Source organism: Neomonachus schauinslandi, chromosome 2 (genome assembly GCF_002201575.2).
Source record: "Neomonachus schauinslandi chromosome 2, ASM220157v2, whole genome shotgun sequence".
In the NCBI taxonomy this organism is placed as follows: domain Eukaryota; kingdom Metazoa; phylum Chordata; class Mammalia; order Carnivora; family Phocidae; genus Neomonachus; species Neomonachus schauinslandi.
Genome location: NC_058404.1, coordinates 113,573,373 through 113,590,930, shown reverse-complemented (window position 1 = coordinate 113,590,930; position 17,558 = coordinate 113,573,373). Strand labels below are relative to the sequence as shown.

At 44.0% G+C, this 17,558-nt stretch overlaps 1 protein-coding gene across 3 annotated transcripts; it reads right to left on the bottom strand.

The window, feature by feature from the left end:
• Nucleotides 1-1,638: 1,638 nt before the first annotated feature.
• Nucleotides 1,639-14,365, bottom strand: CASP6 (caspase 6). 3 transcript variants are annotated; one of them, XM_021684495.1, is made up of 7 exons: nt 14,320-14,365; nt 8,395-8,437; nt 7,727-7,873; nt 7,233-7,309; nt 5,389-5,564; nt 2,886-3,045; nt 1,639-2,263 (listed from the first exon to the last, which is right to left on the bottom strand). In XM_021684495.1, exons 2-7 carry the CDS (start codon nt 8,421-8,423, stop codon nt 2,025-2,027), a joined length of 828 nt encoding a protein of 275 aa, XP_021540170.1. In that variant the 5' UTR covers nt 8,424-8,437; nt 14,320-14,365; the 3' UTR covers nt 1,639-2,024. The 3 variants fall into 3 exon arrangements, with proteins under 3 accessions (XP_021540170.1, XP_021540169.1, XP_021540171.1); XM_021684494.1 differs by lacking the exon at nt 14,320-14,365 and adding an exon at nt 13,939-14,077; XM_021684496.2 differs by lacking the exon at nt 14,320-14,365 and having other exon boundaries at nt 7,727-7,853; nt 8,395-8,413.
• Between the last annotated feature and the right edge of the window lie 3,193 nt (nt 14,366-17,558).

The following is a 17,558-nucleotide window of genomic DNA, read 5'->3' as shown; positions in this document are numbered from 1 at the left end:
GCACGAGGGTTGCCTTTCCTCCACATCCTGACCAACACTTGGAATTTCTGTTTTTTTGATAGTAGGCATGCTGAGTGGTGTGAAGGTGATAGCTCATTGTAGTTTTGATTTGCATTTCCCTGATGAGGGATGTTGAGCATCTTTTCATGTGTCTGTTGGCCATCTGTATTTCTCCTTTGGAACAATGTCTATTCAGATCCTCTGTCCATTTTTTATTCAGATTGGGTTGTTTCGTGTTGTTGAATGCGTTCGTTATATAATTTCAGTATTTTTTTCTCAGATACCTGATTTGTAAATATCTTCTCCCTTTCAGTAGGTTGCCTTTTTGTTTTGTTGGTTTCCTTTGTCGTGTAAAAGCTTTTAGTCTGATATAGTCCGTTTTTGCTTTTGTTGCCCGCAATTGCCTGAGGGCAGGTACTCAGACCAGTGTATGAGCGCTCACTACCCTATATTTTCTTCTAGTTTTATGGTTTCAGTTCTCACATTCAAGTCTTCAGTCCACTTTGATTTTATTTTTATTTATTTTGAAAGATTTTATTTATTTGCCAGAGAGAGAAAGCACAAGCAGGGGGAGCAGCAGGCAGAGGGTGAGGGAGAAGCAGGTTCCCCACTGAGCAGGGAGCCCGATGCGGGGCTCGATCCCAGGACCCTGGAATCATGACCTGAGCCCTTGATTTTATTTTTATATATGGTGTAAGAAGTGGCCTAGTTTTCTTCTTTTCCATGTAGCTGTCTAGTTTTCCCAGCACCATTTATTGAAGAGACTTTCTTTTAAGATTTTATTTATTGATTTGGGAAAGAGAGAGAGACTGAGAGGGAGGGAGAGAGAATCTGAAGCAGACTCCGCGCTAAGCACAGAGCCCGACTGTGGCTCTATCCCGTGACCCTGAGCTCATGAGCTGAGCTGAAACCGAGTCAGACGCTTAACCGACTGAGCCACCCAGGTGCCCCTTTCAGAGACTGTCTTTTCCCGCTTTGTTCTTGCCATCTTTGTCAAAGATTGATTGTGGGCTCCCTATTTTGTTTCATTAATCTGTTTTTGTGCTAGTACCATATTGTTATTATTGCTTTGTATTATAGTTTGGAATCAGGGAGCGTGATACGTCCAGCTTTGTTCTTCTCAAGATGGTTTTGGCCATTTGGAGTCTTGTGTGGTTCCATACAAATTTTAGGATTCTTCTAGTTCTGTGAAAAATGCCATTGGTATTTACATAGAGATGATACTGAATCTGTCAATTGTTTAGAAGTATGGACATCTTAATAATACTGATTCCTCTAATCCGTGATCATAGTACATCTTTCCAAAAAGGCTTTTGTTTTGTTTTGTTTTTAAGAGTTGAAGTCCTGTATAAAAAGTGATAATCCAGGGGCGCCTGGGTGGCTCAGTCGGTTTAGTGTCTGCCTTTGGCTCAGGTCATGACCTCAGGGTCCTGGGATGGAGCCCTGCATCAGGCTCTCTGCTCAGTGGGGAGTCAGCTTCTGTCTCTCATGTGGCCCCTCCATCCCCACTCGTGATTTCTCTCTAATAAAATCTTTTTTTAAAAAGTGGAAATCCATATGTAGATGAATTTGTATGACCAAGTAAAACAAATATACTCTGAGTTATACAAATGAATGTGAATTAGAAAACTTAAAATATGAATTTCAAATATTTTATTAAGGGAAAACAACTAATTCTTGGGTTTCAAAAACCTTTAAAAACATCATAAAACTTTTATTAAAAACCCTAACAAAATACAAGTTAAATCAGCCAGGTATTTTGAGTAACCTTGTGATTTACTATAAAAATCAAGTATTACAAATGCCTATGGATTTTTTATAGTAATTCCCTGAGGATTTCATTTCACATATATCAAACCCTTTCACCATGTCTAATACAAATATGAACTATTTTTTAAAGTTCTCATTAAACCTTTAAGACATTTTAAATTGCTGTATCATAAATTTCAACCTAGTGATATTTACTGATAAAAAAGATGGAGAATCTGTTTTGAAAACAGATACATAAAACAAAATAGTTCCTATCATTTAGATTTCGGGAAAAAATGCAGCTTTTTAGTTAGCATTGAGGCAAAGCAGGGAACCTGCTTCTTTCCAATTGCATTCAGGTCTTTGCAAAAGTCCACTCGGCGCTGAGAAACTTTCCTGTTCACCAAGGTGAGGAGTTCTGTGAACTCTAAGGAGGAGCCGAATTTTCCCAGCATCTCACACAAATCTTGAATGTACCATGAGCCATTCACAGTTTCCCGATGAGAATAATAACCTAAAAGGAAGGAAAAGGGCAGGGTTTTTTGGCTTTCAGTTACTTTGAGTTTATAATGCACCATTACAGAAATAGAAGGGCTCAAAAATTCTTGAATTCTTAAGATGTGCCCCTGACAGTTTCAGAAGTTTTCTCGGTTGACTAGTCTCATATGGGAAAAGGGATTAGTTTATATAGTTTTATAAAAATGGGGTTAATTTTATGTAGTTTCCTCCATTTCCTAAAAATTCCCAAGACCACAGTAACCAGGCAGTGATTCTGACACGAGATTGGAAAGAAAAACGTAGTTTGCTGCACGAGCAAGGAACACGGTAGTCGAAGAAGTATTTTCAACAAAGCTTTCCAGGAATGTTATCATGACACTATCACAGTCAACTGATAACAAACAGGCAGCTCATATTCAATATAACTTGTAACCTAACACGGTTCTCAGGAATGATTTGTCTATTAAGTCACTCTACACTTCAGAGATCACCCTGTGCCATGTGATCAAAGAAATCTAAGACTGAACTTCAGGATCAAATCGCGGTGCCCGACAGAAGCACCAGTCTTAAGCTCAGGTGAAACGTACAGGAACTCAAGTCAGGGAAGCCAATTCTGATTGTATTAAACACCCACCCACCTTCTGCAACAGAGTAACACATGAGGAAGTCGGCTCCGGCAGGCAGTGTGTGCACCGAGGCCGCGTCCACCTCGGTGATGTTGGCCTCCGGCTGGTCCGTCCGATGATCCACCACGTCCAAAGGAATGACGGGCACGTCGTGCTGGTCTCCCCGACACGCCTAGGAGACGAGGAGGAAACCCACTTTCCTGTCCTACCTCCTCTCCTCTCCCCGGTGCTTCGTGTTTACTGTGAATGTGTCATTTCACACACCGTCATGTCAGCAGCAACACAAGCCACTTTATAGGTACTTCGGAAACCACGTCCAGTTTCGGAGCAAATGAAGCTGACCGCTTTTGCCTACCTTTGATTAAGGTTTTCAAAAAAACTGGCATCCTCAGCTGTACACCAAATTGTGCTGATTGAAAGGTATGCTATGGAGGAGAAAGCCTCTGTGGTTTTAAAGGTTCTTCTGGATTAATAACCACGCTATAGCACCAAGATGCACCTCTTCTTTAAAAGCTCTGGTCTTTGCCGGGTGTTAATGGTGAACCAGGGAATATATGCCCCGATTGGGTTGTGCTTGCCCAGCTGCTGCCATAAATTGTTAAAAGGACACCACCTGACCCGTGAAGACATCTTTTACTGGGCCCTTTCTTTTTGCTCGTGCTTCAGAGTCAAGTCTCAAATTCTTCTCCGCTAATCCGGACTCACACAAAGGCTGACATAATTTCTACTCTTAAATGACTATTACGGGCTGAATTTTGTCACCCTCTCCCATTTATAGGTAGAAGTCCTAATGCTCAGTATCTCAAATGTGACTGTACTTGGAGATCATGGCCTTTAAAAAGGTAACTAAGGTAAAAGGAGGTCTATTGTGATTTTAACCTACTATAATTGGTGTCTTAGATTAGGACACAGACATGCAGAGAGGAAAGACCATGTGAAGGCACAGGGACAAGACAGCCACGTCCAAGCCAAGGAGACCTGATACCTTGATCTTAGACTTCTAACCTCCAGCACTGTAAGAAAATGAATTTCCGTTGTTTAAGCCACCAGGCTGTGTACTTTGTTCTGACGGACCTAGGACACTTAATACAGTGACGTAATAAGATTTGGTAGTGGTATTTTAAATTCAACCCTCATTCTGAAATGCTTGAAGAGTTATCAGCTATCTATTTATTGTGCAAAAGGTGGTTTTATTAAAGCACGGAGACAGGACCGGTGGGCACAAAGTGCTGCCAAGACTTACAAGCTTTGAAAGAAAAAAAGTTGTGAGTGATTTCAGTTAAAGATCCCTAATAATTCCATTTTTACAGGGAGATTTTAATCTTACTTCATTCTTTCTTTTCAGAACTTACTTTCCACTGTCTTCCTCTCTCTCCTGTAAAACACCTAGAATCTGATGCTCTCACCTGCCAACTCAGTTGCAGTCAGCTGAGAGCTAGCCTTTATGCAGGGCTTGCGTGTGCTAGGCACTGTTCCAAGTGTGTTCATTTGTTAGGTCGTTCATCCTCACAGCCACCCCATGAGGCAGTGCTCTTTTATCCCCTTTCACAGATGAAGACTTGGAGGCACAGAGAAATAACTGGGCAAAACATTTTCCTCCTTTGTGGCTATCCCTGCGTAGTAGCTCGCTAGTTATTTCTAATTCTGTTGTCTTTGACGGGGCTGGCCACTCTTTTCATGAAGCAATCATGTCATTATTTTCCCCAATTTTTCCCCTATTCGCTGGGCCACCCCCCTCAGTATCTTTCCTCTGCTCATTGCTGTTCCTCAGTTCTTTTTTGCACTCGTCTTTCAAGCTATACTTGATACTTGTGAACTCATCTACTCCCATGGCTGCCATTACCATTCATCTCCTCATTACTCTCAAATGTATTTCTCCAACCCAGGCTGCCTGTCTTAAGTTCTAGAGCTCTAACTCCACCCATATGTGATGGATACTCCAAGGCAGTTGTCCCAAAAAGAAACCATGGATCACCCTTAACTTCGTAGAGACCCTCTGCTCCCTCCCCTCAAGGCTTTATGGCAGGTGGAATGTGGCCGTGCCCCCATGCTGTTCATGGAAATACAGAACTGCTGCACTAGAACACTGTTCAGATTCCTTACGGATGGGCCAAATGAGATCTTTCAGGGCCAAACATATTTTAATCCCTAATACCAGTTTGGCTGAGGGGAAAAGGTACCCACCGGCCTCCCTGCACAGTCTCTTCCAGCAGAGACCCTTCCTCTGGTAGCTGCACCTGATGCTGGGCCCGGCTGGAGTGTGGCACATTGGTTATTTTAAGTCCTTTCAAATGTCAATCTATTAATAAACTGATAATCTTTATTATTTATTCCTTGTTAAGGAGGAATTACTACTAATAGGAATTACTATCAATTGCAACTCTGATTGGCTGGGAAGCCAAAAGGGCCTTTCCAATTATTGGAGAGTTACGTTCAAAATTGGCTTTAGTTCTTTATAATCACATGTGCAAAACCATGGACTTTACAATTGAGATTGTAATATAATCAGTCTTACCTGAATGATAAATATCTTCGGTTTTCCAACTAGGCTCTGGCATTTGTCTCCTTTGAACAAGCCAGTCAATGTCTGAATTTCAATTTTGGCATCATATGCGTAAATGTGATTGCCTTCGCCATGACTCAGGAAAACACATAAAAAGCAATCGGCATCTGTGTGGCTAGCGGTTGACGCTATAAAGGCCGCCAAAAGTTTAGAGAAATAAGATGTTTATTATGTACATATAAAAATTCAGTTTACTAATACGAGAATAAAGTTACATATGATGGAGGAGGAAAATTTATTACAATAAATGTAAAATGTAATGAAATGCAACCTAGTCTTTAATCAAACAGAATAATTTATACCATACTGTATCTGATTTTTAAAAACCTATTAAAAGTTCAAAGAGTTTGAACAGATTTCATTAGCTTTCCTACAGTGACATGGGAAACATAATGGGATGATTGTGGCAATAAAAGTGTCATTGAGCAGAGAGCTGCTGAGAGCCGACTGGAAAGCCCCCACAACTACTCTGGGGGGGGCTCCTGGGGGCTGCCGCACCTCCAGTGAGCATGGCAGCTTCACTCTACAGCTGCAGCACTGACCGCAAGCAAAGCAGAAAATCTGCTAAGCAGCCAGTTAAAATGATTTACAGGTTAAAGAAGTCTGGTACAGAGGTTCCTCAAAAAATTAAAAATACGGCTACCATTTGATCCAGCAATTCCACTTCTGGTATTTACTGACGAAAAACGAAAACGCTAATTTGGAGACACCTGCATCCCCCATGTTCACTGAAGCACAACGGCCAAGATGTGCAAAGAACCTGTGTCCATCAGTGAATGAAGGAAGGAAGAAAATGGGATATAAACATATATATGGATGTGTAGATCTATACAGATAGACACATACACACATACACACACAAGAATATTATTCAGCCATAAAAAAAGGAAATCTTGGCCTTTGCAACAACATGGATGGATTTTAAGGGCGTCCAAGAAAGACAAATACCATATGAAACCGAACCTACAGATTGAGAACAGATTGGTGGTTGCTGGTAGGTCAGGTAAAGTGGATCAAAAGGTACAGACTTCCAATTATAAAATAAGTTCTGGGGATATAATATACAGCATAGCGCCTATAATAATACTATATTATATATTTGAAAGTGGCTAAATTTTTAAAATGCTCATCACAAGAAAAATTTTTTTGTAATTTTGTAAGGTGACAGATGGTAAGGACACTGGTGAACATTTTACAACGTATACAAATATTGAATCGTTGTACACCTGAAACTGATATGTTATTTTTCAGTTACCCCTCAAATTTTAAAAAGCTCTGCAGTTTAAATACATAAATATAATAGTCCATTGCAAATGACTTGAAAACCCATGGCACACAGTAATTATGATAAACATAAGTTAGATTACCTACTGCACAGTGATGTAGAAACTCAGACAATATATGTAAATCCACAATTATTATTTTTTAAATAAATCCACAATATTTTGACGCCAGTAAAAAACTTGAGTATGGAAGGAGTCAATTAAAACATGACTGCCCAGCATTTGTAGTATTTGCATTTTAGATTTAATTCCCAAATGAGAAGGTCATTTCATTCATTTCTAGAGTAACAGACTGTAATGAGTGGTATATGCTAAACAAAAACTTTGGAGGCATAATACTTTGCAAGAGTCTCTGAATCTGGTGGGTAACATCCAAGCAGAGGGGCACAACCAAACCTGTAACCCATGCTAAATTAGTTGCTAAGACTTTTTTTTACAACACAGTTAAGTATTTGGATGCTTTTATAGATAGGGTGCTCAATCCCCTCAGAAGATAAATGGGAAACTACTTACCCTCATGAATTTTGAGCAGTAGTTCTTCTGCTTTAAGATCATTAAAGCATTTCACTTCAAATCCTAGTTCTGAAAACCTGGTGATAAACTAGATATTAGCTTAGGAGCTATTCAAAGTTGTCACATACCCATATTTACTAGGAGTACATCTATACAGGTTTTTATGACCTATAAATTAACCTTTAGGGGGAAAGAAAAAATGAAAGATGACGATGGTTTTCCTTGATCACCCACGGTGGGCAAGGTTTTACTCGTAACTGATTCAAGTTAGAATGTTGCCATCTGCTATGCAAATATGTATGTAACTATGCAGAGCCTGTTAACATTTAACAGAACAGGGTTAGGAAGAAAATTCAGGCGAGGTCTCAAGGGACCTTGTGCCCAAGTGAGGCCCAGCCTCAGATACTCTTGCTCTGTTATTTCCTCAGTGGGGACAAGTTTTGATAAGTATCAGTAAATATCCCGTCCTCTTGACAGGTAGGTAAAACTAGTACCTGCGTCTAAGATTGTCTCTGTCTGCGCTGGTGCCCCGCCTTTCTGGCAACATTAAATGCCAGAAGAACCTCTCGTGATTGAAGATTAAAGCAATTCCTCTCCTCTTGTGGTCCATTTTGTACTTTTCTGCCGGATCAAATATTTCACTGTTAATGAAAAGTTTTAAACAATCACTTCAAGTCCTATTGAACAACGAGCTCCTCCAAGCCCAAGATCAATGTGAAAGGTAGACAAAGGTCTGCTGTTTGCGCCTCGTCTGCCAGGCTGGCATGCTTCTGCTGTGCTCTGGGAAGGCCTCGCAGCCGTACTGGTAAGGAAAACCCCGAAATATTTCTGTACTGATTGGTAAACGGCAGCCATCCTGAGCACCCCGACCCCCAGTCCTTCCAGGGGCGTCTTTTCTCCAGGAACCAGGGACAACAGCCTGCCCAGGCCCCAGCTCTGGCTCCAGGGCCTGCACCACACCAGTTACTAGATATTTTGAACATCACTGTAGGTCCGGAAACGACCAAGGGCAGCAACCAATGCGCAGGTCGATGAGCCCCCTGTCCCAATGCTAACACGCCGTTCTCAGCTCGACTCGCTCCCTTGTGCCCTTCTTGCTTCTTACAGACTGATCATGATCAGCAAAGGAAGAGGCCTTCATTAGGAAAGTGCACATTTTTACCTCTTACGGAAGGCGTCCGTTTCTGTCATGTTTTGTTCCTCACCTATTTTAAAAAAAAGTTGAATTTTGTTAATTTACTTTTTGACTTGCAGTAAAACACGGCAGGCCTCCCACACTCTAAGCCCTTCAAGTTTTGCTTGGTTTAAAACTCAAGAGTATATGGGGGTGCCTGGGTAGCTCAGTGGTTGAGCGTCTGCCTTCAGCTCAGGTCATGATCCCAGGGTCCTGGGATCGAGCCCCGCATCGGGCTCCCTGCTCAGCGGGAAGCCTGCTTCTCCCTCTCCCACTCCCCCTGCTTGTGTTCCCTCTCTAGCTATCTCTCTCTTTGTGTCAAATAAATAAATAAAATCTTAAAAAGTATATGAAAATGAGAAAAAGGAAGGGAAACTGCTTAATAATAAGTGAACTATAAATTAACAGCTCAATTCTTTCTCACCCTGAAGTCTTATTTGAAAAATAGGAAAAAGTATTATCAAGAGAAATGGAGAAAATATTATGCAAATGCATTCATTGCAAAATATACCTACAGTAACAGTTCTGTGATTATGGACCAATGCAAATGAAATGTGGAATTGTTCTGCAGAAAATGTTTTTACAGATCTTCTTTATAACCGAGAAGGAATTAAAAACACAGGAAAACTGAAACACAGTGTGTGGATAATACTGGATTACCCTATGACCTGGAAGAGGTAGAAGTCTGGAGCAGGGAAAGGCCAAGGGCAAAGGCTTAAATTTTAGATCTCCCAAATGACACACCTGCACTTACAACCCGTCCCATGATGGGGATCCTGTGTTCCCGACCCGTGATCAGACTTCCCCATCCTCTCGGCCACCCTTCACTGGACCCTTCCCTTAGAGCAGTGCCGTGCAACAGAACCTTCTCTGCTGATGGAATCCTTCTGCACTGTGCTGTCCTATGTGCTAGCCACGGGCCACAGGTGGCTGCTGGGCACCTGAAATGGGGCTTGTGCAGCTAAGGAACTCAATTTTTAATTCAATAACCACACGTGGCCAGTAGCTTCTATACTGGACAGCACAGTCTCGCATCTTCTACAATAAAGGCCCACACAGCTATGACTCTGTTTTTACTTCATAAACTTAACAGCCCAGAGAGGAGGGAAGGGAAGGAATAAACAAATATTAACAGTATAGCAAGATGCTCCTCTCCCTTGAAGTCACCAAAGAAGCACGACAGACCCTCCCACCCATCACCTTGTAACCAGGAGGGTCCCATTCCCTTCTCTCCCTGACACCCGACTCTTCTAGCCTCACACCCCCTCACCGACAGCAATCTGCCCTGGGAGGGAGAGGATGGGATTCGACTCCGTGCCCTTCACCATCACTCTCGGCCTATTCCTCCTGGAATCCACCCAGCATCCACACCGAGCCAGGACCCCACAAAGGCCCTCTGCTGTCCAGGAGACCCTAACTCAGTTTTTCTCATTAATTTCTGCATCAATTCCTGGCCTGGGTGATAAAATGTCCATTCCCGGATCCTGACCCAGATTTACAGAATCAGAATCCCAGGGGAGGGGAAATCTGCATTCTTCACAAGGTGATTTTTATACCAAAGTTGAGTCAAGAGCAGCCTCCCTAAAGCATCCTCCCCAGTCTCCCAAGGTTTTCTTCCTGCCCCACGCACTGCTCTCCCTGTATACCTCCTAAAGCCAGCCTGCTCTCTGGGGACCCCTCCTCCTCCACACCCTGCTCTGTGGGTGATCCGCTGTCACCCACACACTGCTCTACCAAGGTTACCTCGTACCTCATGCGCTGTCTTACCGAAAGGCTTACCATTCACACACTGATCGACCCGGGACACCTACTACTCTACGAGGAGTACGTTCTACTCTTCTTACTCCACGAACTACTCCACCGAGAATACTTCCCACTCCAGGCCCTGCTCTGTGAAGGATACGGCCTTCTCTACGCACTTTCCTACCGGGGATACTTCTATGCCACAAGCTGCTCACCTGAGCCTACATCCTACCCTTCCTACTCCACAAATTGCTTTACACAGAAACTTCTACACCACAGCTGCTCTGGAGGGGAGAGCACACTCCTCGTGCCGCCCGGGATCCTGTCTCCACATTCTGCTCTACCTGGGATACTTCTCCACACCGGCCAAGACACTGCTCTACCCAAGGGCGCTTTCCTTCGCGCTCACCTCTCTGCGGGGCGACGGGACACTTCCCACCAGCCACTGCTGCACCCCGGCACACTTGCCTCCCGCGGGCACACTTCCTTCCTGCACGCGCAGGGATCCCCCGGGAGACTTCCTACTTCACTCGCTGCTCTACCAAATGCACTTCCTATTCTACATGCCGCTGCGGGCCTACTTCCTGCCCCACATGCCCCTGTCGGGATACCCTGTGCTCCACACACCGCTCTACTGGGGAGTACTTCCTACTCAGACTCCCTCTACTCGGGGATACCGCCCTTTGAACTCCCTGCTTTACTGGGATACTTTTTACTCCACACATCATTCTACTTGGAATAGCCCTTACTCCACACACCGCTCTCCCAGAGATCCTACTCCCCGTGTTGCTCTAAAGGGAATCTGCCTCATAAGACAGTGCACTACTTGGGATACTTCCCTGGCACACAGCTCTCTACTAGGACGCTTTCCACCAGACATCGCTTCACCCGCGATACTTCCTCACCGCACACACCATTCTTCTGGGGAGACCTCCTCCTTCATACAGTTCTACCCAGGAAACTTCCTCTCCCTCCCCACACTGCTCTATCCTGATTACTTCCTACCGCACACCCCAAATACTGGGATTACTTCCTACTCTCCACACTCCTCTACTAAGGCAGAGGAATTTTCTCACCTTCTATTTTCAAAAGTGGTCCAGGACCCACCTTTTAATAACCTCACCTCTTTATCTTTAAACCAGTTATAATGATAAAGAAATAGAACATCTCAAACTAAACATATTCAATCCCCGTGTGAGGGACAGTCCCCTCATTCATTCCCCCAAAACCTGCCCAATTAAGAAAGCACTGATCTCTGACATGGCGCACAAAGGAGCAGACCCAGGAGCTCACCTCTTCTGGCTTTTGCTCCACATCGGTTAGTGAGCCGAAGGCATCAAGTGTAGCGGATGGAAGCTGTGCCGAGTGGCCGGTCACCAAACTAACTCATCAAGGGTGAAAGCACTGGGAGATGGGACACTCGATCGCGTCTTTAAAATTCATTTTTTTATATAAATGAGAACTGTCCTTGAGTTTCTCTCAGGCTAATATGGGACACAGATATGTAAATAAATAACATCCATGCAAAAGAAAAATACTGATTTTTTTATAGTCTAAGGAAGGAATTGCACCATTCCTCCTGGCCAGGTGTAATTTCAGCTGTGCATCTGGATGGTCTCAAACCCTGCCCTCAGCTTAGACGTGACCTCTGGATATAGGCAAGATAGTAGTTTCAGGCAGCTCCAGATAACCTAAAATAACATTCAGTTTCAAAGTTAACAGATATGGCAATCTCTGAGGGATTTTTAAAAAGTGTTTTGTTGTTACTGTTAACACCATGGATGCAGAAAGAAACTGGGCTCTGAGAACTTTAGTTCGGACCCTTGCCAGCTCAAAGCCCGCTCTGATATTAGCGTGCACCCTGCGTCCCGCAGGGGCTAGTCAATGGCCAGGTTCTATTCTAGCAGTCTGTACAATCAGAACGGAAAGCGATGGACACAGCTGTTAGAACCTAAGTTCCAAAACTGTACTGGAGTTGATAAATTTGTCCCAGGTTCCATATACATAATACACCATGACTCCGCTGTGGTCACTCTAGGCTGTATGTCCCCAGCAGACAAACTTTCAGGAAGGGCGCACTTAATACGTGTCATCGTTACACGGCAGGAATACAGATGAACTGCCTACAAGGGTAAAGGGCTCTGTCTTCATGGGAAAAGTAAATTTCAATGGAGATACCCTAAATAACAGACTTGTAAATTCCTATGCATCTGCAATCTATTTCTCAAAAATGGTTCTGTCATTAAACTTGTCTCTTGACCTCTTTTCACTTTTCCTTGCCTCTGATTTAGGCAATTTTCCTTTTCACCATGATGCACCCGCCATCTCTTTGCTCCTTGAACCTGTTTAATTTTTACAAAACTAATCACTCCTTTTTTCTCCTCTCCTTAATTTGATAATGCCTCCAGATAATCCTGCCGGCTCGCATTTGTTGAGGGCCTGGCACTCCAGACTTTCTGGCCCTCAGCTCCACAGCCCATGAGGCGGAGACAGAGACAGTACCCCAGGCTTGTCCAACGACATTGCAGTGGAGCTGGGATTCAAAGCCAGGTCCGCCTGGAAACTCCAAATCTCTGCACTCTGGTCACCAAGTTAAACCCCTCCTACCAGAGAGGCCAGCTCCCTTCCTAAACTAAGTGTTCATTTCTCCAACCCTCTCCATTAACCACGGTCATCGTCTTCATTCACTGCAGTACCTATGAAAACCCACCTATATACCCTTATCAAAAATCTGTTTAATAATCCTATATTGAGTAAGCTATGTCAGGCCTAGAACACACTCAAAAGGGGGTGGGGTGAAGAAAAGGAAGGACGCAGGTAGGAAAAGGAAAGAATAAAAAGAATAGAGGGGCAAGTGCCCTGACTAGTGGTCGGCATCCTGGAGCCCTGCCCCTGCGGCCCACACCTCACCACTGAATCCAAAATGGGAGTGGCCACCGGACCCTGCCCAGTCCGTCCAGGGCAAGGCCACTCCCTGAACGGCCAAGGTGACTTCTACAACTTGCCTCAGGGGCTAGCCTGGTTTCATGCAGCAAGGAACAAAAAGCTCTGAAACAAGGTATTCTGCATCAACCGCTAGTTTCAACCTTCTCTTTCCTTTTTTTTTTTTTTTACTATGGCCAGGCTCCAAGTTTCTAAAGCTATCAGTGATACAATTAGTAAGTGACAGGGAAGAAAGTTCTAAACGTACGTTTAGACGTTGATTATTTTGTAGAGAAAGATGTGGCTTCAACTCAAATCCACAAACAGTCGTGGATGTGGGAGAGACACTGGGGCTGCCCAGCCCGCCAAGGCCTGGTTTTTGTCCCCAAGTCAAGTAGGGGCATAACCAGGGGCCCCTGTCGGGCGCTCCTGAGGGCTGGTTATGCTTCCATTATGCATGCAACCACTTCTTTCTACTTTTAACTCACGAATAGAAAACAAAACCAGATCCACCTTCCGAAAGTTCCAAAAGAGCAGGCGCGGGGGGGGCGCCAGCCCCGGCCCGGCCAGACTTCCAAGGTTTAAGGGATAACCAAGCGCCCGGAGGACAAAGGCGGCCGGGGCATGCCCCAGCGCCGGGCGCCGCTACCCGGGGCCGCACCGAGCGGCGGCGAACTTCTGGGCTGGTTTTCTAGACCAAAAAGCTGACAAGCTGCCTCCACCAGACTTCAGCGCTTCCCTCCAAGATCCGCAACTCTTTGGGGCCGCCCAGCAGAGAGAGAGCCCGGGTCCCGGCTCCCGCCCGCGCGTCCCGCGCCGCCCTCGGGAAGCTGTCCGGCGCCCCCTCCCCCCACCCCCTCGGCCTACCTGCAGGGCGAGCCCCGCGGAGCCGCGGCTCGGAGCTCATCGCGTCCCCACTCGCAGCGCCGACGCCCAGGCGACCTCCCCTTCCTGCAGCCGGGGGCCCGCAAGCCCCCGCCCCTTCCTCCGCCTCCTCCGCCCCCGCGCCGCCCGCGGCCCGCGGCCCGCCGCCCGCTCCCGGGAGTGGGTGGGAGCCGCACCTCCGTTCGGTGCCTCCCGCCCCCCGAGTTCAGGCTCCTGCCCCTCACTCCGGAGCTCGCAGGGGCCAGAGCGCCCGGGGAGGGCCGAGGGACGCGGTCTCGTCCGCCTGGCGCCCGGAGACGAGCCCGGCCCTCGGGTTATGCCGGTTGCCACCCCGAGGAGACACGGCGGGCCGTTTCAGAGCACCTGTGCGGAGCGGAGGCTCGCAGTCCCCGCCTCCAGGGCTCGCGCTTCCCGACCGCCTCCAAGGTGGACGGTGTCGTGTTTTCCTGTGTCACGGGCAGTCCTTCCCCAGTGACGGTTACTTTATTGGACCTGTAATTTCTCTTAAATTCTCTTTGGGGAATTCGGGGCAAAGTAAAACTGGAGGCAACCCTAGGATTTAAGTCTAGCTTTCATAGGTAAAGTTAATTCGGGGAAGCAATCATGCAGAAATTCGGAGCCCGAACTTCGCGGAGTGTACAGGTGAAGACTTCTAGAGCCAGCGCCTGTTGTCCTCACCCATAAAATGCCCGACCAGTGCGCTAATTGGGCGGGGCGCTCAAGGCTGCATTTAACCGAGCTCCGCCTTAGGGGGTGGTTGGCTATTGTGTAAATTGGCTTCAAGGAACAACTCAAGTTCGGATGAAAAGGTGGCTTCATCTTTTCTAACTTCTCTGGGCCTTGTCATTTAAAAAGTAACCATCTTCAGACTGAGAAAAAAATGTATTAAGGCATCATTTCTAATACGTTAAAATAAGTATAAGAAATCCGTCTAATATACAGATTATCCTATTGGGGAGAGAAAAAAAAATTTAACGTGATAACTTTTCCCACGCGTACTCGGTCATTAACTAGAATATGAAATCAGGATTTTCCTCATCCCATGCCATTTACTACTGTTCATTTCGCTGTATGCATATTTCAGAAATCTATTTTAGTAACTTATTCTGTAGTTAAGACAGGAAATAACATTCTCTGCCTTATATGGTTTTGTAACGATTAAGTGAAATGACTACTTAAAACAGTGCCTGGCTTCTGTTACCACCATCTTTAGCTCATTGAAAGGATTGGCCGGCCTTCTTTTGGTTTCCCCATTACCTGGCACAGTTGCTTAGCATGTAGGAGGTGCTCAGTAAATATTTATCCATTGAATGAGATCCAGGATTTCAGCATTTGCACTCTGGACTTTATCCAGTTTGAACATGTTATCTGACCACCAGAACTTCTATCCTTTTGCCTAATTTTCAGGGTCTCCTCTGCTTGAATCCTGAAAACACTCACTTTATAGGCGTGGAACAGCTGACCCACTTACCTGAAAGGAGCAGATGAAAGTAATTTGTTACCTTTTCCCCCCCAAGTATCTTATCTCAGAAAATTGTGTTTTTATAGCATATGCATGTGGTTATATTTTAAAATAAGATTTTGTCTATCTTAAGACATAAGTACAAAGCATTTTGAGATACTTATTTCAGAATTATAAATGTGTTGATTTTAGCATTTTAAAGCAATAGCTATCCCAATAAAATGGGTAAGTGCCTAGGACTGGAAAACAGGCTGCCTAGATTCTAACCCTGGCTCCACCATTTTCTTAGTTGTGAGACATTGTACAAGTAATGCAACTCAATCTCCCCCAGCTTCAAATTCTTCTCTGTAAAATGGGAACCAAGCTTACTCAAATTTGGAGACAGTAACTGTCAAACTTCTAGAATAGTACCTGGCCCACAGTAAGCTTTCAGTACATTATTCTTAGCTACTGAAGACTACGTAGACCAGTTTTCAAACTGTAGTCTCTAAGCCAGCAGTATCAACATCATCTAGGAACTTACTAGAAATTCAAACTTCTGGGACCTATAGAATCAGATCTCCTGAATGAGGAGCTGAGGGTGGGGCCCAGTAGGTGTTTTTATGCCAGAATCCAGTGATTCAACTGCACACTCATGTGCACTGACATAGACTAATTAGAATCCTACCAATCCTACCTTCTCAAAGAAGAAAAAAAAAAAAGAATCTAAAGCAAATCCATATTATTAAAATAATTAAGATATCCTAAAGACTGAAAGTTACTTGACAGATGGTTTGAATGTCACTTTCATAGAACTTACTGAAACTGAAGGTCTTAGCTGTCATCTATCCTAGAAATGAAACATATGGAATAAAATTCAGAGATAATCCTCAAATTTTGATCTTTTTTTTTTTTTCAGTTTACCCCACTAAACCTTCTGGTGTTCCCTATATAAATCACAGAAATGTTAGATTTCTATTATCCTGACTCCTACACTTAAGAAAAGTTGAAAGCGAACAAAAAAAGGTTTGTAAAGTTGTCAGCAAAACTTGAAAGGATGTCTTTGGAAACCTATAAGCCTGAGGCAAAAAAACCTAACATCACTATGGCTTATATGCCAAGAGGATACTACTGATCCAGTTTTAGTTACTTTTATTAGTAACTATTAGTTATTTTTTGTATACTGGTTACACGAACTCATTCTTGCTTTTATGATTTGAGCAGATGGCTGGTTTTGTAAGGTTAAGCCATGAGGAAAAACAGCAAACTAAAGGGGCTACTTCAATTACTGTAATAAGTCATTATACAAGACCCGAATAAATATAGTGCAAGTAATATCTGTGAATTTGAGCAATGCAATAAAATATATGTGGAAGAATCTTACCTAATAGGTTTCATTCTACCCCAAAGTTACTGAAGTCAGTCTACTAAATAGTTGTTTTTATAGAGACCCCATTGTCTTCATTTTGTTAGATGTTATTCTTGTTTTGTACCAGGATAAAATAATATACATTTTGATTTCCTGATAATCTTGTACTTCTATAAATACTGACGGAAATACCACATTTTCATCTTAGGGAAAATCAGAAGCTAAGAAAACAACTTTTTTTTTTTTTTTAAAGATTTTTATTTATTTATTTGACAGAGAGAGAGAGCGAGAGCAGGAACACAAGCAGGGGGAGTGGGAGAGGGAGAAGCAGGCTTCCTGCCGAGCAGGGAGCCCGACGTGGGACTCGATCCCAGGACCCTGGGATCATGACCTGAGCCGAAGGCAGACGCTTAACGACTGAGCCACCCAGGCGCCCAGAAAACAACTTTTTAATTAATATTACTAGTTTACAGGTTCACTGAAGGAAAGCCTGTTCCAGATGTGTTTAATTTGCTTTTGTCCTATTTCAATTCTGTCTTCCTTAGAGCTTCTTGGTGCCTGTTTCTCCACCTATGAAATGAATACAGCCTTATCTGTTGCTGGAAGAAGTGTGTCAAAAGGTTTTAAAGACATAGACATTATTTGAAGGCAATATAGTTTTATTTAAAAATATCAGTGTTGTATTTCTTGCAGAGAGCTGCTGAAAGCTAGTTTTGGGGTTTTCTTTTTGCTTGTTTTTTTTTTATGAATTTATTCTACGGATAGGGAAAATATCATTCTCAAAATCTAAAT